Source organism: Somniosus microcephalus, chromosome 9 (genome assembly GCF_052327205.1).
Source record: "Somniosus microcephalus isolate GS21.2 chromosome 9, FLI_Smic_1.0, whole genome shotgun sequence".
Lineage (NCBI taxonomy): Eukaryota > Metazoa > Chordata > Chondrichthyes > Squaliformes > Somniosidae > Somniosus > Somniosus microcephalus.
In genome coordinates, this window is record NC_140995.1 from 33489974 (window position 1) to 33517213 (window position 27240).

At 42.2% G+C, this 27240-nt stretch overlaps 1 protein-coding gene and 1 long non-coding RNA gene across 6 annotated transcripts in view; one reads left to right on the top strand and one right to left on the bottom strand.

The window, feature by feature from the left end:
- LOC147112330 (uncharacterized) overlaps positions 1-27088 on the bottom strand; it is a 57169-nt gene extending 30081 nt beyond the window's left edge. Inside the window, exon 1 of the long non-coding RNA XR_015079481.1 lies at positions 25491-27088. This is a non-coding gene — a long non-coding RNA (uncharacterized LOC147112330). The remainder of the gene's footprint in view (positions 1-25490) is intronic.
- Positions 1-27240, top strand: part of eloal (elongin A, like) — a 124948-nt gene that overhangs the window by 60917 nt on the left and 36791 nt on the right. For 4 of the 5 annotated variants that reach the window (XM_085996484.1, XM_085996480.1, XM_085996482.1 and 1 more), the window contains 4 exons: positions 16939-17119; positions 21594-21717; positions 23890-24023; positions 24891-25256. In XM_085996484.1, the coding sequence (XP_085852610.1) occupies positions 16939-17119; positions 21594-21717; positions 23890-24023; positions 24891-24952 (501 nt within the window). In that variant the 3' untranslated portion in view covers positions 24953-25256. Of the gene's footprint in view, positions 1-16938; positions 17120-21593; positions 21718-23889; positions 24024-24890; positions 25257-27240 lie in introns of those variants that run through there. The other variant, XM_085996483.1, reaches the window with a different exon arrangement.

The window sequence follows — 27240 nt, forward strand, 5'->3', positions numbered from 1 at the left end:
CAAAGGAGGACACAAATAACCTCCCAGAGATATCGGGGAACATAGGGTCTAATGAGAGGGAGGAACTGAATGAAATCAGTATTTGTAGGGAAATGGTGTTAGGGAAATTGACGGGATTGAAGGCTGATAAATCCCCAGGGCCTGATAATCTACATCCTAGGGTACTCAAGGAAGTGGCCCTAGAAATAGTAGATGCATTGCTGGTCATCTTCCAGAACTCGATAGACTCTGGAATAGTTCCCATGGATTGGAGGATAGCTAATGTAACCCCACTATTTAAAAAGGGTGGTAGAGAGAAAACGGGGAATTATAGACCGGTAAGCCTGACCTCGGTAGTGAGGAAAATGCTAGAGTCCATTATAAAAGATGTAATAGCAGAGCACTTGGAAAACAGTGACAGAATCGGACAAAGTCAACATGGATTTACAAAAGGTAAATCGTGCTTGACTAATCTACTGGAATTTTTTGAGGAAGTAACTGGTAGAATAGATAAGGGAGAACCAGTGGATGTGGTGTATTTGGACTTTCAGAAGGCTTCGATAAGGTCCCGCATAAAAGATTAGCATGCAAAGTTAAAACACATGGGAATGGGGGTAAGGTACTGTCTTGGATAGAGAACTGGTTGGCAGACGGGAAGCAAAGAGTTGGAATAAACGGGTCTTTTTCCGAGTGGCAGGCAGTGACTAGTGGGGTACCGCAGGGATCGGTGCTAGGACCCCAGCTATTCACCATATATATAAATGATCTAGACGAAGGAACTAGATGTAATAGCTCCAAGTTTGCAGATGAGACAAAGCTGGGTGGGCGTGTGTGCTGTGAAGAGGATGCCAAGAAACTCCAGGATGATTTGGACAGGTTGGGTGATTGGGCAGATGCATGGCAAATGCAGTATAATGTGGATAAATGTGAGGTTATCCACTTTGGTGGCAAAAACAGGAAGACAGATTATTATCGGAACTACAATAGATTGGGAAAAGGGGAAGTGCAACGAGACCTGGATGTCCTTGTGCACCAGTCGCTGAAGGTAAGCATGCAGGTGCAGCAGGCGTTTAAGAAGGCTAATGGTATGTTGGCCTTCATAGCGAGAGGATTTGAGTACATAAGCAAGGATGTCTTGCTGCAGTTGTACAGGGCCTTGGTGAGACCACACCTTGAGTATTGTGTGCAGTTTTGGTCGCCTTATCTGAGGAAGGATGCTCTTGCCATGGAGAGAGTGCAGCGAAGATTCACCAGACTGATGCCTGGGATGGCAGGAATGACTTATGAGGAGAAATTGGGTCGATTAGGCTTATACTCGCTGGAGTTTAGAAGAATGAGAGGGGATCTCATTGAAACTTTTAAAATTCTAACAGGACTGGACAGACTAGATGCAGGAAGGATGTTCCCGATGGCAGGGGATTCCAGAACCAGGGGTTACAGTCTAAGGATAAGGGGTGAGCAATTTAGGACTGTGATGAGGAATTTCTTCACCCAGAGAGTGGTGAACCTGTGGAATTCTCTACCACAGAAGGCAGTTGAGGCCAATTCATTAAATATATTCAAGAAGGAGTTAGATATTTTTCTTAAGGCTCAAGGGATATGGGGAGAAGGCAGGGACCGGGTACTGAGTTTGGATGATCAGCCATGATCTCATTAAATGGTGGAGCGGGCTCGAGGGGCCGAATAGCCTACTCCTATGTTTCTATGTTAAGACCTTGTTTTAAGTTTAAAATTAAGCAAATTTACTTTACAAAAGACGAACAAGCAAATAATTAAGTGATACATATTTATAATACAAATCCTGTCGCGCTTCTCCATGAAAATGTCACCAATCTAATGCTAAACTGTGCTTTTGTACAATACTTTTTATAAACAGTCTTCCCTTTTTATTGCTTTTTTCATCACTACAGGAGCTAATGACCACTCCAAACGGGCTACGCAATTTGAACAACTACAGATCCTTAAATATCCCTGGAAACATTTACTGGGATTTTCTGGATCTTGAGTAACTGTCAACTGCATTCGGAAATAACTCTCCATCACACACAAGCCAACAAAGTAGCTTCACTCCTCTCGAGCTCTTTGAATGAATCTTTGTATCAAGTTAAGCTTGGTACAAGATTCTGACTGTAGCTGGCTCTTAACTTCTGACAATATTTAAGAAACTTGACAGGACGGGCACCAAGTCAAAACTAGACAGACAAGCTTCCTTTTTTCACTGTACCCTAGATCTGTTACAGTATTTGCTTTAATATGACTAATGCAGAATATGTAGACTAAGCATACGTACTATTACGGTATGCACTTGTGCTTCCACTGCTGTGTATCTGTTTCAGAAGCTATAATGAGGCTATTTACCTCAACCAATGCTGTATCCTAAAATTATCATGTTTGCTTTGAGTATTAGATCTCAGTTACATGCACATCCTTAATAAATAACTCAATAACTTGCATGTCGACGCGTAACAAGCTCACTAATTTCATTCTTGTTACTCTTCTGTAAACTTAGTGGGATTGGGGAACAAAGTATTATGGGACAAAGATGCAGCATTGTACACGAGGGTACCATCTGTGCAGTGTTTTAAAATGGAAATGAGGGCCATAATTAACCAAATTTACTTTTGTAGCATTGCATTAAAAAAAATAACGCACATTAGATTTAAGCATATGCATCTATTTCTATGAATTGGCTTGAAGTTGGATGGCTGCATGCTTGAGCAATGGAGAAGGTTCCTCTAGTCACTTAGGCCCTAATTTTCCAGGGTGGTAGCGGGCGCAATCGTAGCAGGTCAGATGGGGAAGTTGTTTTGGGAACGGGTGGGGAACCCGCTGTCATCCCGCCCCCACGCGCCTTTCCCCCAGGCGCGTGTCATTGCTGAGCCAACTCGACCGGCAGCGGTGGGCGACCTAATTGAAATAATTATCAGGTCATTTGCAGGCACTTGTGAGCCTTTTTCCACTAACTTTTTTAATTTCCCTGCATGGCCACGGGATTCACGCAGCTTGGGAACCACGTCTGTCAACCTAAGGCGGGAGTTGTGGCCATTGCTCCAGCTGATTACTTGACAGCATCAGATGTTCAGTGAAAGCTCACACCTGACAGATGATCACTTTCCTCAGGCAGAAGTTGTTGCTCAGTCCATTTCGAGCACCGATTCTGCAGGCTGCAAGTGTTTTCAGCAAAGTCTCCATGCAGTGTCCCTTCATTGGAAGAACACTCTTCACTGACAGTATGCTTCTGTCATCTGTACTTCACCTGCCATCTATTCCATCAACATGGGTGCTGTTTATACTGTCTCACCTTGGTCTTCAGAATGGGACCACAATGAGCCCCTCTTATGTTCATTAATAAATAGACATTCTTATTATGAACACAGCTAGCTTTTGCTAGACACTTTTTATTGAGCACATGTGGACTAGGTACAGTATCTGTAGAGGCATCCATCTTGACTGCTGCCTTGTGGGTAGCCTAGTGCCTCATGGGTAATGTAGTCTTAGACTACACTACCCAGCTGTAGGTATATTTATATACATACATCTATATACAGCTCTGCGGCTCCACCTAGTGTCCACTATAGAATGACATGTTATTGATCATTACATCCCCCTTTGAGGTTTAACAAAATCGATATCAATCAACTTTCAAGAAAACAATAAAGATAATATCAGTAACACTTTTGTTAGTGTCTATCAGGCTTTTTTACTTCACGTGTGGATCTTCTCAACACGGGTAAGTCTGATGTGTCTTCATGAGATTGTTCTGGCGGTGAATGACAAGATGCAGTTGCGGCATTGTCATCAATCTGCTCTTGTATAGTCTCTTGTGTTTTTAGGACGGAACGGCGGTTCCTCATGAGAATCTGTCCTTTCTCAGTTCTAACAGTGTATGACCTTGGTCCTACTTCCTCAAGAACTGTAGCTTTCCTGTTCCATGCATCTGGATCCTCAATCCTGACAACATCATCCCTTGTCAATGGTTTCAGAGTTTTGGATGACTTGTCATAGTATGATTTCTGTTTCAGCTTTGACAGTTGAAGTCTCTGTCTCAGTTCCTCACTTTGCTGTTCTTTTGCACAGCAGGGTAGCATGGTACGCAACTTGCAACCCATTAGTAGTTCAGCAGGTGAAGAACCACAGTCTAAAGGTGAGGCTCGGTAGCTCAGCAGGGCGAGATAAGGATCAGACTTGCTTACTGTCGCTTTCTTCAGTAGCTGCTTGAGAACTTGAACACCTTTCTCTGCCTTACCATTTGACTGAGCATACAAAGGACTGGATGTGATGTGCTGAAAGTCATAATGTGCTGCAAACTGTTGCCACTCCTTACAGTTGAAGCACGGACCATTGTCGCTAACGGCAATCCTGGGAATTCCATGTCTGGCAAAGATGGATTTCACATGCATTATGACACTGCTTGCTGTGGTGCTTGAGAGCAGCGCCATCTCAGGATAGTTAGAATAGTAGTCAATCACTATTAGATAGTCTTTACCATTTAAATGAAAAAGGTCCAGACCAACCTTTTGCCATGCTGCTGTTGGTATGTCAGCTACTATCATTGGTTCCTTTGCTTGTTTGTTTTGGTGTTTCTGACATGTCTCACATTTGCCTATCATGTTCTCAATGTCCTTATTTATGCCAGGCCAATAAACAGTGTCTCTTGCTCTCCTTTTGCATTTTTCAATTCCGAGGTGTCCCCCATGAATCCTTTTGAGCATGTCTTGACGTCGAGCCTGTGGAATGACTATTCTGTGCTGTTTTAGTAATAGTCCACTTGCGACACTCAATTCTGACCTTATGTGAAAATATTTTGGACAGGAACCTTTTGGCCAACCATGATGAATGTTCTCTATTACTGTTTGTAATACTGTATCTTTTACTGTTTCTTCTGCTATTTGCTTTGATTTTGTGTCTGACACGGGCAGCGCAGCAGTGACCATACTCACATGAACACCCACGTCTTCAGTAAAGCTCACATGACTCATTGTGGGTGCTCGGGATAGTGCATCTGCTAACACTATGTATTTGCCTGGTGTGTAAATCAGTTCAAAGCCATATCTTTGCAGCTTCATCATGAGTTGTTGAATCCTTGGAGACATCTCATTCAGGTTTTTTTTAATGATGGCAACCAGAGGGCTGTGGTCTGTCTCAACTGTGAAGGTGGGAAGTCCATATATGTAGCCATGAAACTTTTCTAGTCCAACTACCAAGCCTAGACATTCCTTTTCAATCTGGGCGTATCGACACTCAGTATCAGTCATAGACCTGGAGGCATAGGCAACAGGCTTCCAATCTTCACCCTCTGCTTGTAGCAAGACCGCACCTAGGCCATCTTTTGATGCATCCATTGACACTTTGATTCTCTTTGTTGGGTCAAAGAAGATGAATACAGGTATGGTTGGCAGCACTGTTTTGAGGTTTATCCACTCTTGTTCGTGTCTTTCTGTCCATGCGAACTCATTTGTTTTATGTAGCAGGTCTTGCAGACAGGCTGTCTTGGCTGACAAGTTAGGAATGAACTTTCCAATGAAGTTTATCATCCCCATGATGCGTGGCACTCCTTTTTTGTCAGTGGGTCGGGGCATTTTGAGTATGGCGTTTACTTTTTCCATATCTGGCTCTATTCCTTTACCAGATAGATTATCTCCTAGGAAAGTGACTTCCTGGACGCCAAACTGACACTTGGCTTTGTTGACAATGGATGATCCCACTGCAGGTAAATGGAGCATTAGTTACCTTGAAACTAGACACTGGGGCAAAAGCAAACTTAATCAGTATGAGTGACATTAACAATATGAAAGAAAAGCCCAAAATACAGAAAAAGTCAGTACTACTGAAGAACTATAATGGACAGAAAATAGATAGCTTAGGTGTATGCAGACTTAAAGTGACAGTCAAAGACAAAGTGCATCATCTCATGTTTTCTGTTGTGGCTGAAAGGCTTGATTCACTACTGGGTGACAAAGCTTGTGAGGACTTAGAACTGGTCAAAAGAGTCTACCGTATAAACTGTGCCATAAGCAGACCAGATGACTCGGTGGATTCTGTAGTGAATAATTTCCAGGATGTGTTCAAAGGATTTGGAGTCCTACCATTCACTTACAAGATCCAGCTAAAGCAGGATGCTCAGCCAGTGGTACATGCTCCACGAAGAGTTCCAGCACCCCTGCGTGACCGGCTCAAGAATGAACTGGACAGAATGACCACACTAGGAGTCATCAGGAAAGTCGAAGAGCCAACAGACTGGGTTAACTCCATGGTATGTGTAAAGAAAAAGAACAATGATCTAAGAATATGCATGGATCCAAAGGACTTAAATGCAAACATAAAACGTGAACACTACCAGATTCCCAAGCGAGAAGAAATCACCAGTGAAATGTCAGGTGCCAGATACTTTACAAAGCTCAATGCCTCACAAGGATTTTGGCAACTAAAACGGGATGAAGAGAGCACCAAATACTGTACCTTCAACACACCATTTGGCAGGTAATGTATTAAATGCCTCTATCGCCTGTGGGCCTGCAACCGTAAGCAGCAACGCTATCTTCCTTGCGTCTGGCTTCGTACCGAATCCGATGGCTGCCATGTAGAGTTCGAATTGTTGTTTAAAAGTCTGCCAATTGTAGTCGATATTTCCTGTGAGTTTCAAACGCTCTAGTGGCTTCAAATTCTCCATGTCGCTTTTCACAATTTACTCCTGGTACCATCTTATGTTCATTAATAAATAGACATTCTTATTATGAACACAGCTAGCTTTTGCTAGACACTTTTTTATTAAGCACATGTGGACTAGGTACAGTATCTGTAGAGGCATCCATCTTGACTGCTGCCTTGTGGGTAGCTTAGTGCCTCATGGGTAATGTAGTCTTAATGTACCTACAGCTGGGTAGTGTAGTCTTATATACATACATCTATATACAGCTCCACCTAGTGTCCACTATAGAATGACATGTTATTGATCATTACAGCCCCAACACCAGCAGCACCAACAACAACGCCACCAACCTTCTCCGCAATCACCTGATGCTGCACAGGACACAGGGCATCAGCACCCGAGCACATTGCTTCCTGGGAGGCCAGGGATGGCCTCATCACGGCCAGATTTAGTGAACTTTACACTTCCAAAGGGGTGCACAAATCTGTCCAAGACCGCAAAGTGTTGAAAAATAAATATTTTTATGTTTGACACCACATTAACAGAAACTTTGCATAAATATTGGATAAAACACCCAAGTGGCTACCCTTGTGTGGTGTTAGTTGGTATGATTGCACTAGGATGAGTGTGAGGGGTGGCTAGTGAGATGGGGATGTGATCATGTAGATAGAGAGGGATGGGTGGACATGCAAGCTAAGTTGGTGTGAGTAAGGATGTGCAGGAGTAGAGTTGGGAAGGCAGAGTGATGGGGATGTGATGAGAGGCACAGCAGGATGCAGTTGAGTGTGGCTTTGTACTAACATTTCCTGATTTCATGAGGTAATTGAAACGTTTGCGGCACTGCACCCAGGTCCTTGTGACCTCATCCCTACTTGTGACTTCTTCTGCAAACTGCAACCAGGCTGTCTTGGCCTCCTGGGGAGGTCTCTTCCGCCCATCGGAAGGGAAGAGGACTTCCCTGCGTGTTCTGACTCCCTCCATAAGCATATGGAGAGAGTCGTCGGTGAACCTGGGTGCAGCCCTCTGCCTCTGTGCAGTCATTGTCAGTGTTTGCAGCACTCCAATGCTGTAGTGCACTGACAGCACTATGTTGGATAAAACATCAAATATAATGTGGCCATGGTCCCTTTTTAAAGATCCCGGCAGATAACGTGTCATGAATGACGTCACCAGAGCCGCTCCATCTCATTGGGCCGGGTAATGCGCTGGACGGGCTCAATAGGCCCCATTAAGGTAAGTTCATTTTCAACAGCAGGATGGAGTCGGCAACGGGGCCGCGACCCCACGGACACCGCCCGCATCAGACCCGCCCAGGTAAAGAAAATTCCTGCCTTAATTTCATATATGTCATAAATTTGAGTGTTCTGGTTTCTGTAACTTAATCTCTTTCCTCTGAGATAACCTCTGTTTTCAGCAGTTGAGCTGAGGCAGGGGAGGAGTCAGGCGATGTTACGGAGGTGGAGGTAGGCGATTTTGGTGATGGAGAGGATATGTGGTCAGAAGCTCATCTTGGGGTCAAATAGGATGCCAGGGTTGCGAACGGTCTGATTCAGTCTCGGACAGTGGCCAGGGAGAGGGATAAAGTCAGTGACTAGGGAACGGAGTTTGTGGTGGGGACCAAAGACGATGGCTTTGGTCTTCCCAATATTTAGTTGGAGGAAATGTTGGCTCATCCAGTACTGGGTATTGGACAAGCAGTATGACAAATTAGGGACAAAGAGGGGGTTGGAGAATTCAATAAGGTTGGTCAAGCATGACCTTCCCCTTAAAAATCTGTGCTGACTCTTCTTCATCCTGGCAATTGCCAATTTAAAGTTCAGCATATTCCCCCTTTTTAAAGGGGCACAACCAATAAAAGAACTGTAACTTAACAAAAAAAACTTTAACGGAACCTTAACAAATTAAATTAAAATTTTGTTCCCGGGTGTGATGATGCACTCCAGTCACTGCAGTGCCCACCGGTCGCGGAAGGCCTCGAGCGTGCTGGTGGACACCGCGTGCTCCATCTCCAGGGCCACCCGGGAGCGAACATAGCCGCGGAAGAGAGGCAGGCAGTCGGGCCGAACGACCCCCGAGAAATCCGTGCTGACTACTCTTTATTATAACGGCAATTGATGCTAGATCAATTGTTAATTTTCAATTGGAGATTGATAACTTTTTGTTAACCAAAGGTATTAAGGAATATGGGCCAAAGGTAGGTATATGGAGTTAGATCGCAGATCAGCCATGATCTCATTGAATGGCGGAATAGGCTCAAGGGGATGAATGGCCTACTCCTGCTCCTTATTATATTTTCAGTTTCTAGATGGGTTTTTCTATTACTCTGAGTAAAGCTTCCATTACCTTTCCTACCACTGACGATAAGCTAACTGGCCTATAGTTCCCTGGAATAGTTCTATCTCCCTTTTTAAATAAATATAAACCTATATTATTTTTAGAGTTACCATTTGTTTCTTGTATTTTTGACATACATAGCACAAAATATTCAAGTTATAACATGGTATATAGTGGTGGACCAGATATATGCTGTAGACAGTAGAACTTTTTTAAGGTTTGGCCCACTGGGCCAAACTTCCTCTAAGGTTCCCCCCTGCCCTAGCCCTGAACTCATCTTTCTCCAGTTTCTATCCGATCTCCCCTTATGACTTCTCTGCACTCATCTTGTCTGAGACCCACCTCCTGCTCCTTCGACCCTATTCCCACCAAACCACTGACCACCCAACTTCCTTTTCTGGCTCCCATGTTAACTGATATTGTTAACAGTTCTCTCTCCTCAGGTACTGTCCCCCTCTGCCTCAAATCTGCCGTCATCACCCCTCTCCTCAAAAAAACAAACCTTGATCCCTCTGTCCTTGTAAGCTACCGCCCCATCTCCAACCTCCCTTTCCCCTCAAGTCCTTGAGTGTGTTGTCACCTCCCAAATCCATGTCCATCTTTCCCGCAATTCCATGTTTGAATCCCTTCAATCAGGTTTCTGCTCCTGCCATAGTACCGAAAAAGCTCTCGTCAAAGTCACAAATGACATCCTTTGTGACTGACAAAGGTAAACTATCCCTCCTCATCCTTCTTGACTTGTCTGCAGCCTTTGACACGGTTGACCACTCCATCCTTCTCCAACGCCTCTCCACCATTGTCCAGCTGGGTGGGACTGCACTCGCCTGGTTCCATTCTTATCTATTTAATCGTAGCCAGAGAATCACCTGCAATGGCTTCTCTTCCTGCTCCCGCATCATTACCTCTGGTGTCCCCCAAGGATCTATCCTTGGCCCCCTCCTATTTCTTATCAACATGTTGCCCCTTGGCGACATATCCAAAAAAACAGCGTCAGTTTCCACATGTATGCTGACAACACCCAGCTCTACCTCACTACCTCTTCTCTCGATCCCTCCACGGTCTCTAAATTGTCAGACTGCTTGTCCGACATCCAGTTCTGGATGAGCAAAAATTTTCTCCAATTAAATATTGGGAAGAGCAAAGCCATTGTTTTTGGTCCCTGCCACAAACTCTGTTCCCTAGCCACTGACTCCATCCCTCTCCTTAACCTCTGTCTGAGGCTGAACCAGTTGTTCACAACCTTGGTGTCGTATTTGACAGTGAAATGAGCTTCCGACCACATTCACAGCATAACAAAGACCGCCTACTTCCACCTCCGTAACATTGCCCATCTCCGCAATTGCCTCAGCTCATCCACTGCTGAAACCCTCATCCATGCCTTTGTTACCTCTAGACTTGACTCTTTCAACGCACTCCTGGCTGGCCTACGTAAACTTGAGGTCATCCAAAACTCGATTGCTCGTGTCCTAACTCGCACCAAGTCCCGTTCGCCCATCACCCCTGTGCTCGCTGACCTACATTGGCTCCCGATTAAGCAGCGCCTCGATTTCAAAATTCTCATCCTTGTTTTCAAATCCCTCCATGGCCTCGCCCCTTCCTATCTCTAATCTCCTTCAGCCCCACAACCCCCCCCCCCCCCCCGAGATATCTGCGCTCCTCTAATTCTACCCTCTTGAGCATCCCTGTTTATAATCGCTCAACCTTTGGTAGCTGTGCCTTCTGTTGCCTAGGCCCTAAGCTCTAGAATTCCCTTCCTAAACCCCTCTGCTTCTCTACCTCTCTATCCTCCTTTAAGATGCTCCTTAAAACCTACCTCTTTGACCAAGCTTTTGGTCACCTGCCCTAATTTCTCCTTATGTGGCTCGGTTATATTTTTTGTCTTACAATACTCCTGTGTAGCGCCTTGGGACATTTTACTGCATTAAAGGTGCTATATAAATACTAGTTGTTGCTTCCTACAGTAAGAACAGAGGAGTAATTGGGGAAATAAAGAAGCAATCTGTTAAATGTGGTTAATTCATTGACTGAAGATCAGATTATTTTTGCTGTCTGAAATGCACAGTAGCTGAGAGTATTTCCCAGATTTCTGAAAGCTTAATGTATTTTTTTAATCCGCTCTTCTCCCTACATTTTTTGGGGAGGTGGGCAATGTTCTTACAAAATAAATTTGTGCCTTGTATGTGTCTTTGCTCACAGATGATCAGAAGAACATAAAATGTAATGGGGAGTGTTGAGATCTAGTAGTGAGCTCTTGATCTTGGCCATGTCACCAGGTAGATGATGAGCAAGGATGGAGGGAAATCAGATGGTGAACTATTAATTTTGTTTAACTGGTTAAACAAGTTTTTATTTTAACTTGTGTACACATTTTAAGCGCAGTAAATGCTGTTGATACTTTGGCTTGATCTTTAAATATCATTTTAGGATAATCACAGGGAGGTGTTCTTAATGTTTCACTGTCTAGAAAATCAAGTATATGTTTAGCTAGATATAAGTGATGGTTTTTTTTTTTTTTTGAAACCCGAACAAATTTTTGTGAAATGGGTTTTAACCAATAATTAATTTAATGGCTGAAGAAAACATTCTCCAAAGGTATTCGGGCATAAAACATAAATCTTTGATTGTATTGAATTAAAGTGCATCACCATACTTCAAAATAAATTGCATGATGTTTCCTAATGCCTGAAGAATATGTACATGAGGAGAGGGAATACATTGCACAGTAAACAGCATGATGACAGCTTAAATTGATGGAACCAAAATGAATGAGAGTCACTTGTAAAAGCATCTTCATGCTTTTTATACATTAAAAGCAGTTATCAAATAACAGTGTTATGTCTTCTAGCACTCGTAGTGCTTTGTAAAGACGACTCTGGACTGGGTAGTTTGTACTTAGAAACTACTGTTTTATTTGTTGTTATGCCTGCCTGCCGCATGGTGCGGGGTGATATTTCCAAGTGCTCTGTGCGGCGCCTGCGCACTACTTTCCCAGCATCGTAGTGCTGCTACACTTGATTTGAGTGTTAGTACACTTGTACAATGAAGTCTCAACATAACATAACTATGTAACATCCCTCTTTCCCAACAAAACTAATTACATCAATTTTCTATTTTACAATGTTTCCAGTTGAATAACGTTAACAAAATACAGAACGTGAGCTTTCTTTGCTCAATTTATATAGATATTTGTCCATGTTATTTTACTGTTCTGTGCGAATTATAATTGTCTTTATAATTATTCGCAATACCGCTCAGGTGGTTGTATGTTACTCCTCCATCTTGTGGACTTGGCTGTAACTATTCCTTTCTGCGGTGTTTTGGTGTGTTCTTTTCTTGTTGCCGGTGCTGTCATGTTTGGCTCTGGAGAGTGCATGTTTGCAGTTGTTGTATTTGAGGTGTTTGTTTCTGGCGTTATATTGTTTTCTGTGTCTGGTACTGTAACTGCTGTCAATGTTGTCTGCTGTTTGACAGCTTCAGGTGAGGGTCTGATATGGATCCTGTTTCGCCTGTATTGGTTTCCAGGTTCTGTCTCTACCAAGTAAGATCTTGGAGCATCTGCTTTTCCAATAACCTTGGCTGGACTCCATGTTCTCAACAACGGATCTTGTATATGCACTGATTGCCCATTTAGCAGCTCCGGTAGTGGTTTTGCATGCTTGTTATAGTGTGTGCTCCCCGTAGCTTGTGTTTCCATCAGCTTCTGCCGAACGTCCTCTTGGTCCTGGGGAGGATATATCTTTGCTGGTAGAGTTGTTTTGTATTTTCTACCGTTTAGTAGTTCTGGTGATTTTGAGTCTGCTCTCAAAGGTGTCGATCTGATTGCCAAAAGGGCGAGGTCTTGGTCTTCTCCCATCTCCTTGCTTTTAATGAGAGCTCTTTTGACTGTTTGGATCTGTCTTTCAATAAATCCGTGTCCCCTTGGGTAATGTGGGGATGAGGTAAATATTTTAAATCCGTATTTTCCAGCCAGTGCTCTGAATTCGCTGGAGGTGAATTGTGTCCCATTGTCGCAGATGACCTTCTCTGGGATGCCCTGTTCTGCGAATAAGTTTTTTGCAATTTTTGTGATTGTTGTGGCTCTCATGTTGTTTATCCTTCTGACAAAAGGAAATTTTGAGTAGTAGTCTGCTACTATGATGTACCACTCCTGGTTGCACAGGAACAGATCTGTTCTGACCGTGTGCCATGGTCTCGGGGGGTACTTCCATTTGAATCATCTCCTCCTTCTGCTGTGTGTTTCAGTATTTCTGGCATATGCAGCATGTGGAGACCATTTGTTCTATGCTTTTGCACATGCCTATCCAGTACACAGCTGATCTGGCTCTTAGTTTACATTTCTCCATCCCCATATGGCCTTGGTGTATTAAGCGGAGAAGTTCCGTTTGCATCGTTTTTGGTATTATGATTCTTGAGCCAGCAAGGAGAACACTGTCCTCCACCGAGATGTCGTCTCTGATTGTCCAGTACTGTCGGATTTGGTTTTGGACCTGCTGGATCTTCTCCGGCCACCCCTGTATTACCTGTTGCATGAGTAGTAGCAACTCTTCTTTACCAGTCTCCTCTTGAATTTGGCTAAGCTTTGTGGGAGTAACATTTACGAGGTGGTGTATTTTTACTGTCCGGCCCTTCATCTCGTGTTTTTTGTGTGGTGACAATCGAGACAATGCATCTGCCAGTGCCATTTCTTTTCCTGGCCGGTATTTTAATTCGAAGTCGTAACTTTGGAGTCTTAACAGTAACCTTTGCAGTCTTGCTGGGGCCTTGCTTAGGTTTTTCTTGTAAATTTGTTCGAGTGGACGATGGTCACTCTACCTCGAATTTTCTTCCGTATAAGTAGGTGTGGAACTTTTCGCATCCGTATACTACTGCCAATAGCTCTCTTTCGATGTTTGTGTATCTTGTCTCTGCTGATGTCAATGCCTTCGATGCGAAAGCTATTGGTTTTCCTTCCTGCACGAGGGCTGCCCCTAGCCCCCTGGTAGAGGCATCTACCTGTAGGGTGACAGGTTTTTTTCTATCGTAATAAGACAGGCTGGTTTCTTTACATAATAATTCCTTTAGGTGTTTGAAGTTCCTCTCATGGGATTCTGACCATTGGTATTCGGTGTCTTTTAGTAATTCTCTTAGGTTCGCTGTGTAGTCTGACATGTTCGGGATGAAAGAGCTCATATACTGGACCAAGCTGAGGTAGCTTCTCGGCTCCTTCTTGTCGTTTGGTGGTTTCATCTCTGCTATCGCCTCGACCTTTTCAGGATTAGGCTTGACACCCTCCGGTGTGTAGATCAGGCCAAAAAATTTGCATTTCGTACTTTTAACGATGCACTTCTCGGCGTTCAGCTTGATGCCAGCCGTTCTGGTACGCTCCATGGCCTCGTGCAAGTGCACGTCGTGGTCTCTTTCATTTGTTCCGTAAACTTGGATGTCATCAGCGATTCCAATGGCTCCTTCACAGCCTTTGTATGTTTCATCGATGTTTTGTTGGAAGATGTCTTGGCTGACTTTCAACCCGAATGGCAGCCGCAGGAATTTATAACGCCCCAATGGTGTATTAAAAGTTGTCAGGTTAGCTGATTCTTCGTCCAGTTTTACGTTCCAGTAGCTGTTTCTGGCATCCAGTTTGGAGAAGACTTTGGCTCCTGCCAGTGCTGGTGTGATTTCTTCTAATGTTGGTGTGGGGTAGTGGTCCCGCTTTATTGCCTGGTTTAAGTCTTTGGGGTCCAGACAGATTCTGAGCCGCCCGTTCGGCTTTTCCCGTACCACAATCGAGTTTACCCAGTCTGTGGGTTCTGTGACCTTTGCGATTATTTCTTTCTCTTCCATTTCTTTTAGTTCGGTGTATAATTTTTCTTTTAGCTCGATGGGTATTTTTCTTGGAGCGTGGATGACTGGTTTTACCTCTGGATCTATTGTTATATGGTACTTGAATTCCCCGAAGCATCCTACAGTGTCCTCAAAACACTCTGGATACATGTCCATCAAATGTTTCGTGTCCATGATTTGTGGACGATTCTCCAGTGGGGTGTTGCTGTCGACTTTCAGTGATGTTTTTGTTAGTTCGTGGTTTACCGAGATTAACCCCAGCTTCTCGCAGCTGTTTAATCCCAGGATCGCCGGTCCCTCTGAGTCGGTCACATAGAACATGCAGTTGATGTTTCTGCTTTTGTGTTCCTTTTTTTATATAGGTTGTTTCGAGTTGTCTGATCTCGCTCCCCCCATACGCTGTCAGCGTGACGTTGTTTGCTTTTAAACATCCTCTTTTCGGGTATCTATCTTCGCCCAAGTTTTCGGGGAAGATCCTCTGGTATAGCCTCAGTGGAAGGATGTTGCTGAGTTCCTGTGTCCAACTTTACTTTTAGATTGACGGTTGTGGGCTGTCCTTCGATCCTCTTTTTAATCTGGATGATAGTGTGCCATTCTTTCTTTGGGGTGCTTTCCGCTCTGGATGTTTCGTGTAAGAGAACCTTTATGGTTTCAATGTTCAGAGCTTTGTCGTACCCGCAGTCTTCGTCATCTTGCTCACCCATGGTATGGATTTTGTTTTTCTTTTGTTGGTTCTGCTGTCCACCTCTGCTTTTGGTGTGTAGCCCCTCCTCTTTTAGCTCTGCACATCTTTTGCCAGTGGTTTGCTTTACCACACGTGTTGCAGCTTGTTCCATACGCTGGGCATTTTCTTCTGTCTGTGTAGTCGTGTTGTCTTCTGCATTTTCTACACGTATTCTTCCCGCTGTCATCTACTTGTTTTTGTGTGCTGTGCTTTTCGTGCACTGCATCTACTCTGTGATCCGGTTCGGGAGTTGTCCGCACGTCAGCTGTATGAGTATTCAGCGTTTTCATCTGTTGTTTTGTGGCTTCGTGAGCCCTCGCTGTAGCTATGGCTTCTGATATTCCAAGCTTTTCTTTTCCTATTAGTTCTTTTTGCACTTCTGTATGTGCTGATCCCCATATTAATTGGTCTACCAGCCTTTCTTCCAGTTCCGTAAATTTGCATTTGCTGGCTTCGTTTTTTAATCTCGTCAGGAAATTGTCAGCCGTTTCACCAGGTTCCTGTCTTGAGCTTTGGAATTTATACCTGTGTATGCGGTGGTTTGATTTAGGCTCGAGATGGTTACTGAACTTTTCATAAATCTCCGTAGGGTTCATTTTATCCTCTTCGGATAAACTCCAGCTGTTATAGAGATCTAAGCCTTTTTCTCCCACCCACAGTAGAATGTAGCTGACTTTTTCCTCATCGGAGGAGCCTTTCAGGAAACTTTTAAATGTAAGCTCGCATTTTTGCTTAAATTTCCGAAAAGCTTCCACGATATTGTCGGCTTCCCAGTTCATGATGGGGAGCATATTCGCAGTCAGTGCATTGGACGCCGCCATTTTAGCTGCCCGTATGATTTGCGGTTAAAACGCTGCAGAGTTTACTTTTAAATTTCTTTCTTCAATCTGATATCTTTTTTATTTGCATAAGTTTTACTCACTTATACCGCTGCCGCCATGTTATGTCTTCTAGTGCTCGTAGTGCTTTGTAAAGACGCCTCTGGACTCAGTAGTTTGTACTTAGAAACGACTGTTTTATTTGTTGTAATGCCTGCCTGCCGCATGGTGCGGGGTGATATTTCCAAGTGCTCTGTGCGGCGCCTGTGCACTACTTTCCCAGTGTCGTAGTGCTGCTACACTTGATTTGATTGTTAGTACACTTGTACAATGTAGTCCCAACATAACTATGTAACAAACAGTAATAAAATGTGCCTGCACTCTAGTGTATAGTTGAAACATCAGAGATTGAAGCATCAACCTGCTATCCATTCTCTGGTAAATCACAGTAATTTATGTTTTTTATTTTTTCAATTCCATATTCAGTACTTGAGTTTACAATGTGTCTACATGATTGATGGAAATAAAGTGCGAAAGCTGGATGCTCATTGAATGACTTGTACCATCTTTTTGATGAGCTCCTTGGGTGCTTTGTGTTTGTTTATCTTAAATAGACCTTTATTGAACAGACTGGCCATTTCTGGATGAAGCATTGTAAAAAAGATTTCAAAAGTGAGGAGCCCTATGAATATGAATCATGGCGTGTGCTGTATCTGAGGCTTTACGACGAAAGAGAACAGAAACTGAAAATATTGACACAAAGCATTAGTTCTGCACATGCTAATAAGCCCAAAGGTCAGTGTGAACTTAGTATGGTGCTCACCTTTTTTAAATGTAGGCCATGAAACATTTATATTGGCAAGCCATTATAGCAATGCAATGGTTCAAATTTGAATCATTAATATATTATTGAATCTGGAGTTTGGTAGTCACTGTAGACAGGCGCCCTCCTATAATTGGGTTCTTCACCTACCTCATACTTAACACGCACTTGAGATGAATTTAAATAAAATGTACAATAGCAAAATACTGCGGATGCTGGAAATCCGAAATAAAAACAGGAAACGCTGGAAAAACTCAGCAGGCCAGGCAACATCCATGGAGAGAGAAACAGAGTTAATGTTTCAGGGCGAAACCCTCCTGCTTTGGTTTTTGGAGCCTATATTATTGGGGTTCCTTGGGACTAATCTTTTGCACAATCCTCGCGTTTGCTATGCTGCACTTCAATTTAAAGTGCCAAGTAGCTGCTGCAATCCCAGTTCCACCTAGTAAGGTTAGGCTGTACTGCTGCATGATCTGGATGGGGGTGCCACAGGATGTGACCTCACCTGCAGGTCCAAAGACACCTTGGATGCTGTGTGCTTATCTTGTAATAGCAAGTTTAGCAAGGCTTGTCCCCCGTGATATTGGCACCCACACCATGGGCAAGCCCAACCCCAATTTTTAGCATATCATAAAACCAGGGCTTACAAAACTCAAAGATAACACAGTAAATGCAGTGTAATTTACAAGAGTTTTTAGTGGGCTATATTTGAAGTAATTATTTCAAATGAATATATTTGAACTGGGTTAAAATTATATTTAGTCAGCCATTTAATGTACGCTCAACTCTCATTAACAAAACCATTTCTGTACGTCCGTTTCTGGTTATGTTCAGGTAAATGTGTATATAACACCTCATTCTACAAATGCTTGTGGCTAACATTTTGTGAATCGGAATTTTAACATGAGCAAATTGGTATTGGGATAAAATATCTAAATGCAAATTGTTGCGGGGGGAGGTGCTCCACTTTTTTTTCACATTTTCCTGTTTGTGGGTTTTTTGTTCCTGTCATGCAAGCATGAAGGTGCATGCTACAAAACATGAAATGTGTGCTTTCATTTTGTTCAAGTAACAAATGAGCCAAAATGACACTCTTCACTTGAAAGATGGTATTTGTTATTTGAAAACTATTTAAAGTATTAAGTGCAACTGTCACATCCTGTCTTTTGCAGGTGTGAATAGGATGGGACTCTGAATTGGACTACTCATTCAATTCAGCATTGGAAGTATCAAAAACAGAGTATTGAAACACGCAGTAGATCAATCAGGATCTGTAAAGAAGAAAGACATGTTAATGTTTGAGGTATTGGCTGTTTTCATTTCTGAGGAAGGGTCATACACCTGAGACATGGAGCTGTCTTTCCTCTTTACAGATGCTGACTGGCCTGCTTATTTCTAGAATTTTGTATTTTTATTGCAGATTTTAAGCATTTGCAATTTTTTTTCTTATTTGTATTGCGTACACCAAATTTTGCACTGCTATAGAGCCTCCTCCTGTAGTTGGGACATCCCAAAGCACTTTATAACCAATAGATTATGTTTTGAAGTTGGTCACTGATGTTTCATAGGCACACATGTCAGCCAATCCCCACACAGGCCCATACAAACAACAAATGAATGACTGACCAGATAATCTGCTTGAGTGCTTTTTGAGGGAGAAATGTTGACCAAGAGAACTTCTTTCATTCTTTTAAATACTGCCATGGATCTTTTATTTCCATGTAAGCTAGTTTAACGTCTCGTCCAAAAGATGGCACCTCCAAAAACTCAACATCCCCTCAGTGCTGTACTGAACTGTCAAGCTAGATTATATACTCAAGTCAGTAGTGACTTGAGATGTAGATTGTTTACCCAGTTGCCTCTCTTGGTACAACATTTCCAGGGTCCCGGTAAGTTAAGGAACCATCATGATTAACACCGCACTATTCATCGCTGTTTGAAATTGTTACAACCTCCAGTCCCTTTCCGAAACTGATATTGTGCCAATCTTTCCAGGCATTTATCTAAATTTCATTACGTGTTTTATTTTACGATCTATTCCCCGTAGCCACACCTGAGAAGAGGGGAACTATTTCCTTCTAAACTTGTCTTGGGTGAAGATTTTTAATTTTGAAATTGTCCTAAAGTTCTGCACTTACAGCCCACATTAATTTACCTTTTTTTATCACACTCGGCACTTTTAAAGAAAAAACCTGGGTCATGATATCCCTGAATCTTTACTTTTAATTTTAAAAAATATATATACTGTATGTCCTGTTTTGCTTAATTTGTTTGACCTTCCTGTGGGTTACTGCACCAGGTGGTGTACAGAGCCACACGGGTCAGAGCCCCCAGGCTTGTTCCCCAATCAGATCCCACACACCTTCAAGCAGGGGTTGCTAGATAGCCTCCAGGGGCTCTGAGGCCAATTCTAGCACTCAAGCTGCTTGGGGGGGGGGGGCTGCTAAAGTACCACTGCGCGCCCTGGTACAATAACCCCCCGCCCCCTAAACCTTAAGACTACACTTGGTGTCAGCTGTGGCTCAGTTGGTAGCACACTCGCCTCTGAGTCAGAAGGTTGTGGGTTCAAGTGCCACTCCAGGGACTTGAGCACATAAAGCTAGGCTGACACTCCAGTGCAGTGCTGAGGGAGTGCTGCACTGTCGGAGGTGCCGTCTTTCGGATGAGACGTTAAACCGAGGCCCTGTCTGCGCGCTCAGGTGGACGTAAAAAATCCCATGGCACTATTTCGAAGAAGAGCAGGGGAGTTATCCCCGGTGTCCCGGCCAATATTCATCCCTCAACCAACATTAAAAAAAAAACAGATTATCTGGTCATTAGCACATTGCTGTTTGTGGGACCTTGCTGTGTGCAAATTGGCTGCCACGTTTCCCACATTACAACAGTGACTCCACTTCAAAAGTACTTCATTGGCTGAAAAGTGCTTTGAGATGTCCGGTGGTCGTGAAAGGCGCTATATAAATGCAAGTCTTTCTTTCTATCTTAAGACTAGAATTATCCTTTTATTCTCTGAATTTTTCACATTAGTGTTCAAAATTTTGAAGGTCCAGAGGACAAAATTGCACTTATTCCAAATGTGACCTCATCAATTGTCTATATAATGTAAGTAACTTGTAGTTCAATGCACTTTGTTATGAAGGCATAGTGTAAAATTATCTCCTGAGCAACAACCCTTACCTTTTTAGAAAGGAAAGTACTGAAGTGTAGGAGTCTCTGCACTCCTAACAAAGAATCTATAACTTACTGGAAGTTAACAAACTGAATTTATTGTCTAAGAACTTTACAAAACAAGAAACTACAGGAGAAGCTCAAAACAGGTCTTTTCTCTTTCAATCCACACGAGGACTGGCTGGTCCTGCCCTCTACCTCTGACGTCATGACGTCATCACGTTTCCTGCCGAAGGGGACATCACGTGACCCACGTGATGACGTCATCGCGTCAGATCGCGATGTTGTCGATCTAGCTCTGTTTAACCAGAGCCAACTTGAAAGGTAATAACATTGGTTACAGACAATTATGTAAGTCACTTAATGGTTTTGCCACAGAAGACTATTTTAGACCAATTCCTGATCAATCTACCTTTTGTATTCCAAGTGAAGATCTTAGTGTTCCAACTACAGTCAATCTTATTCGGTCAATGCAAAGAACTTCCTTCTGCCTAGGCAATTCTGTGAGTTTTTTTAAACACTTTAGAATTTTGGTTTAGAATTTAAATTAAGACATCACCTTGAAACACACCTGATTTGAGAGTTGACCTCATTTGTTTAATGACTTCATTCCAGTAACCAGTACAACATAAATCCTATCATTTCCAAGCCAGAGGCTTTACACTTTCTCTACAGTATCTAAACCTTATGACTGTTAGTTTGTAGATGTTACATTTTTGGGTTATGGGTGGAGGATATTCTCAATTTGCTTAGGGTTCCTACACTGTTTTTAACCTTGGGCATCCAGTTATAACTTAATATTTCGCCACACGTCCATAAGACAAGATGAATGCAAATTCAGTAAAATAGTTTGTATTTGACTGCTAGAGAATTCTCTGACTGGTGCCTGCTACTGGAGTAGAGAAGATAACATGAAATTACCATAATAACAGAAAACGCTGGAAAAACTCAGCAGGCCAGGCAACATCCATGAAAAGAGAAACAGTCAACGTTTCAGGTCGAAGGGTCTTTGACCTGAAACGTTAACTCTGTTTCTCTCTCCACGGATGTTGCCTGGCCTGCTGAGTTTTTCCAGCGTTTTCTGTTGTTTCAGATTTCCAGCATCCGCAGTATTTTGCTATTATGAAATTACCACAGTCAGTTAAAACATGCCATTAGAACCTCATTATCATTGCAACAGGGAATGATGTAAATTTTATTGGCTCCGCAGACATTCTTGGCCAATGTGATGTTAGAATATGCCAAAAATGTAAGTTTGATCAATGATTCTGTCTTCAGGTCGTCAAGTGAAAATGGCATATGTAAATACTTCTGCAAAACCACCCAGAAACATTCTCCGCCAACAAGGAAGGCATGGCACTGCAGGCTCTGCCCTTCAAAGTTCTCCCTTTGCAAAGCACAAGTAAGCATTCTTCCTACACCATGTGCACTAAAAATTGGAGCAGAAGGTCTTTCTTTTTCCATTTTTAAAATGAAAATTGCATGTGTTGGAACAGCTTATGGATGGATGGCCTGGTGCTATATTCTAGGGAGTGGTAGGGTGCAGGTTAACACAATTTCTAATCTCAGTTGGGGAGGGGGGAAGTAAGGTGCTTCTCCAGCAAGAATGTAAATCATCAGGAGTGTAACCATGTAACTCTCATGGTAATATAAACTAAAAGGTACAATTTTTAAAGGGGGTGCAGAAACAGACGCCTGGGAGTGTAGGTACATAAATCTTTGAAGGTGGCAGGACAAGTTGAGAAGGCTGTTAAAAAGGTGTGTAGTATCCTTGGCTTTATAAATTGAGACAGAGTACAAAAGCAAGGAAGGTTATGCTAAACCTTCATAAAACACTGGTTAGGCTCCAGATGGAATATTGTGGCCAATTCTAGGTACCACACTTTAGGAAGGATGTCAAGGCTTTTATAGAGGGTGTAGAGGCGATTTATTAGAATAGTACCAGGGATGAGGGCTTCAGTTATTATGAGAGAGAATATAGAAGCTGGGATTGTTCTCCTTGGAGCAGAGAAGATTTAGGAGTGATTTGGTAGAGGCGTGCAAAATCATGAAGGGTTTTGATCGAGTAAATAAAGAGAGTTTTTCCAGTGGTGGAAGGGTCAGTAACCCGAGGACACAGATTTAAGATAATTGGCCAAAAAGAGGTGACCGGAGGGGAAAAAAATTTATGCAGCGAGTTGCTGTGACCTGGAATGCACTGCCTGAAAGGGTGGTGGGAGCAGATTTAATAGTAACTTCCAAAAGGGAATGGGATAAATTTAGAAGATGAAGTAACTTGTCACAACTGAGCTTTATATAGCAAATACATTGAGCACTTTCTTACTGCAATGCTATGTCTGTACCACTGAATAGAAAGTGTTTTTCAATGATCTAGTTGAGGAATTTTTCTTTTTTTGAATATGGGTAGATCAGATATTGAATTCTGTAGTGGCATTTGTGATCTCTTAATTTACAGCTAATGATAGATAACACCTCTTGCTTCTAGTATAATAAATTGTTTTCCAATTCACCTTTGGTTTTGTACAATGCTGGTCACATTGTAAAATTGTGCTTTGTTATTGACCATTAATCCTTTTGGTGATGGGGCGCTCCTCTGGATGGTTTTGATAAATTTATTTGACTTATTCCAGTGATCAGTGACCTGTGTTGAACTACTGAATCAAGTCATCTAAATTGATATTGTGCATCATGCTTCGGAGCCAACTCACTTTAATATCTGTGGTTTGTGGTGGTGGTAATGGAACACTGAGCTCTAGTGCTTGGCACTTTGGTTACATCTGGATGTTTAGCCATGCAGAAGAAATGGTGGAAGTTCTTAAACTATAAATACAAAAGCAATCTCTACTGCAGTAAGAATAAGTCGCCTTGTTATTTAATGAAAGGAAGTAAGCCTGTGATTGCTGAGTTGTACTGTTCCCAATGAAGTAGTGTCTTTTATCATCTAGCTTGTAATTTTTATTTACTAATCGTTTTGTAAGTTCAGCATTGTAAACCTTCATAATTAATTAGGCTCTAACTATGCTGGCTGTAAATATAACTGCATGCCTTTTTTAAAAAAAAAAAAAAAAAAAAAAAATTTTAATTAATTGGTGGGGGTTGGGGGTTGTGATTTGGAATTTAGAGCATGGTTGAGGCATGACTTGCACCAAAACATTTTGGGGAAGGGGAACACATGCTGTGCAATGGACAAGCTGTTGGCCAGCTTTCACGTAATATGGTGTCTGTCTGGATTGTAGAATTCTTCTAGCATGGTATTCTTTCTATTGTGAACCAGCTTTATTATTAAGCTCCATTCTCAAAACTGTTGAGAAGTGCACATTTCTCGCCTTATCCCCCAGACTCCATTTGCAATTTGGAAAATATGCAGATTTATGATGCATGCGAGTCCTTTGGCTTCAGTGGCGTGTGAGAATGTGAAATGGTGATGAGGTTTCAGGTTCCATCAGTGATCTACACTGAATCCAGTCAACATTGAGAACTGTATAAATAAGGGTGATTCATTTTTTTCACGAATTGAATAGAGCATGTTTGATACATTTTTCTTAGCTGCATCTGAAATATTTTTCTCACCTAGGATGAAGTCCATTGGGAGCACAGAAAACTCTGGCTCTGCTGGGGGAAGTGGCTCTTCTGACAGACCAAAGAGCAACAGTAGCTATGTTGCTTCAAGCAGTCATTCAGGCCCAGATGCAAAGAGGCACGTTAAAAGTAAGTAAAGCAAACCATTTTTAAAAGCACCTAACTTTTGTGGACCATAAAAATTGAGATTAAATGATATTTCCAATTGTTCGAAAGCCTACAATGTAGTAGTACAACACTTGGGGGAAAATGAGTTTGTGGCTTTGCTCTTTCTAAACCGGGTTCTGGAGTTTAGCATTGATTCTAGACTGCCCTTCAAATGTGTATCCCTGAAGCCAGTAACAGACTTTGCTACTGTTTGATGCGGGGAGTGGTGGGTGCGGGGGAGGGGGAAGAAATGAAAGGCCAGCAGAAGTAACTTCTCTGGAGGTACTGGTCCATTGGTCACTTATGGAGCAGCATTGATGCTGGATCAGACACGACTGTGCAGCTTAAAGTGTAGAGATAGATGGAGCAGAGACCCAAGGAGGGTGGGTAAAGGAGAAAATTGGTGCACAGGTGAAAGTAAAATTCAGGCTTTGTTTCAAATTATTTTAATTAGATAGTAAATTAGTGCATTCAATAGGGGGATTATATATATAGATAAATGGTGACCTAGTAACTCTTGCTGTGATAGTTATGGGTTGGAAATGGGAATGATTGCAGCATCCTGCTCCGTTTTTATTACATACTCGGTTGTGGAAATTTGTGACTGAGAATGTTGGAATGGTTTTCGTTCCAAATCTTGGAGGTGTGTTACCTCGAAAGATGAATTTTCTCTCTTCACAATCTACATTTAACTGTGGAATTACATATTTGGAGATTGTATTTGGTTTTTTTGACTGTTGACAATTTAGCACTTTCGTAATGGATTAGTCTTTTTTAAATGTGCAATGTGGATGTTAAGAGCTCTTTGGAGCTAGGCATGGTTTTCTTAAAGAAAATGTTTTTTTTCAGAAGTTGCACCAATGATGGCAAAATCTTTAAGGGCCTTTAAGAACAGGCTGGGTCCACGATAAATATACTTGCTAGCAGCTGCTTGAGCCATGTATGATGGTATATAAATATATTGTTCAGAAGATGGAACATTTATTTACTATTATTTATTTTTCTATACTATTTTGACCAAGAAGTGCATCTTGCACACACTTATTTTCTGGGAGATAACCGATCATTTGCAAAGTTCTGGAGTAAGTGTGGTATGAATGTAAAGACAAATCAAAGTGTGAGATTGAAATGATTTAAAGTTTCTCAAACATGTTACAAGTTGATTTATGTACACATGATGATTCAAATCACATTCAGAATAAAAGCTGAAAATTATTTTGTCCTGTAGATTTTTGTTACCCTCCGGATGTTTGTAGTGTATGAAATCTAATTCAGTTTTCATGTGCTTGCATTATTTGGATATGGTATTGCATTATACCATTTGGATATGACTGTAGGGCATTTCCCTCTCACCTAAACACCTACAGTTTTAAGCACAGCCACTGAAGACATGCAATGAACAGTGTTCCATGATGGTGGTTGTTAAAAAACAAAATCTAGTACTGGTACCTGTGTACAACGTTTGTGGCTACTTGTACCCAGATCCTCCAGTCGAGGGGTTCTTACGAGAAATAAACTGTCCAGCTAAGCTCTCATTCATCACAGGAGTTTGATTTTGAGGTGCTAGACAGATTCTCCTCATCACCATCACCGAGAAAATCCTTCTGTTCGCATTGGAGACACAGCATTTTTTGAAAGGATAGAATCTGGCATGACTGTACAGCACTACTGCAGCTTCAGAAGCAGTCTAGGTTTTTGCAGATAGCCTGCTGGCATCAGTTTACCCCTGTAAAGCCAGTTGTGGTGATCATTTGCAAACCATCTGTGGTTTGTTTATGACCACGTGTGTGGCTTGCAGTTGGCTGGCCATCCTTCCTGCTACTTTGGCCAAATAAGTATTGCATTGATGAACAAGCTGCTTAATTATTAACGTTAAATGATCGTGGAAAACTTCCATTGGAGCACGTTTACGAGCAAGGCACCTGATCATTCATTGCACACGTCCATTCTTGACTGATGCTGCATTAAATTCTTATACTCGAATTGTACATGCACACCAGATGGAATTTCATCCTCGAGTAGTGTCTTCCATTTCAGTATCAAAAATGGTAGGAGCTTCATGACATCCGCCATAGCTGCCAGCATTACTGTAGATTGCTGATTTCCATTGACTATCCACGATGGAATAATAGAACCTCTGTTTTCCTTCATGGTGATGTTGCTAGGTATATCATCCCACACTGGAGTTTCAGCTGCAAAACCCACTTGACGGAGGTATAATTATACTGTTTACATAGATGTACCAAGGTGAATAGGCAGTTTTGGTTATATTTCTAAAGTCTATACATTTTAATATCTTTGCACCAGAGGAACTGTATTTGTGTGGGGAAATTTCATTTTGAGTGCCTTTAACCTGGGAATCTTGGGAAGACTTGAATCAGCTCTGAGGGAGGCAGTCTGTGATTCTTTGCAGTCTATTTGATGGTTAGCTCTTTAGCTAGAAGTTGGCTGTGGATTTATATTTGGTTAGCCGGCCAAAGGCCAACAACCATTCTGAAACTAACCGCAGCAGAGCAGGCCAGAGACTCGGTGACAGCGAATAGTTACGCAGGATGCAAGCGACCATGCTTCAAGTTTTGTGCTATGTTAGAGCAGAAGCATCTTTGCTGTTCATGTTATTCTGAGGAGAATAGTAAAGTCTATAATTATTGTAAACCTACTGTTTGTGTTCAACACTGTTCAATAAATCTGACTTATAATTTGCAGTTGAAGCCATGATGGTGTTTATTCTTCCACCTTTCAAAGTCGAGCAAATCATGTGAGGGAACATAGTATATGCAGTAAGCCAAAATACTGTGATGAAGATTTTTTTATTCAACTCTTGGGCTCATTACATTTACCTAGATATCGGGCAAAAAAGGTTGAGGTGTGCAGACTGACTTACAGGAGTGGTCGGTGACATTGAACCTGAGGAACATATTTAGAATTTAAAAGCACCAAAACAGTATAGGATGTAGTGCCATCATTTCTATTAGTTTCATCTCCTAGTCAGCTGAGACATTTTAGTTGATTGGCTTTGTCACAGCAACATATAACAATGGGTCTCGGAATTGTATCCTCGTCCTCTGCTCACCTTGGAACTCCTGTTCAGGGATATTTTTTGTTAGGTTCTTAGGGTACTCCCTATCCTTCACCTCCATGCAGGTTCAACGACCAGGAAATATAGAAACATCTGAACTTTAATTAATACACACACTAA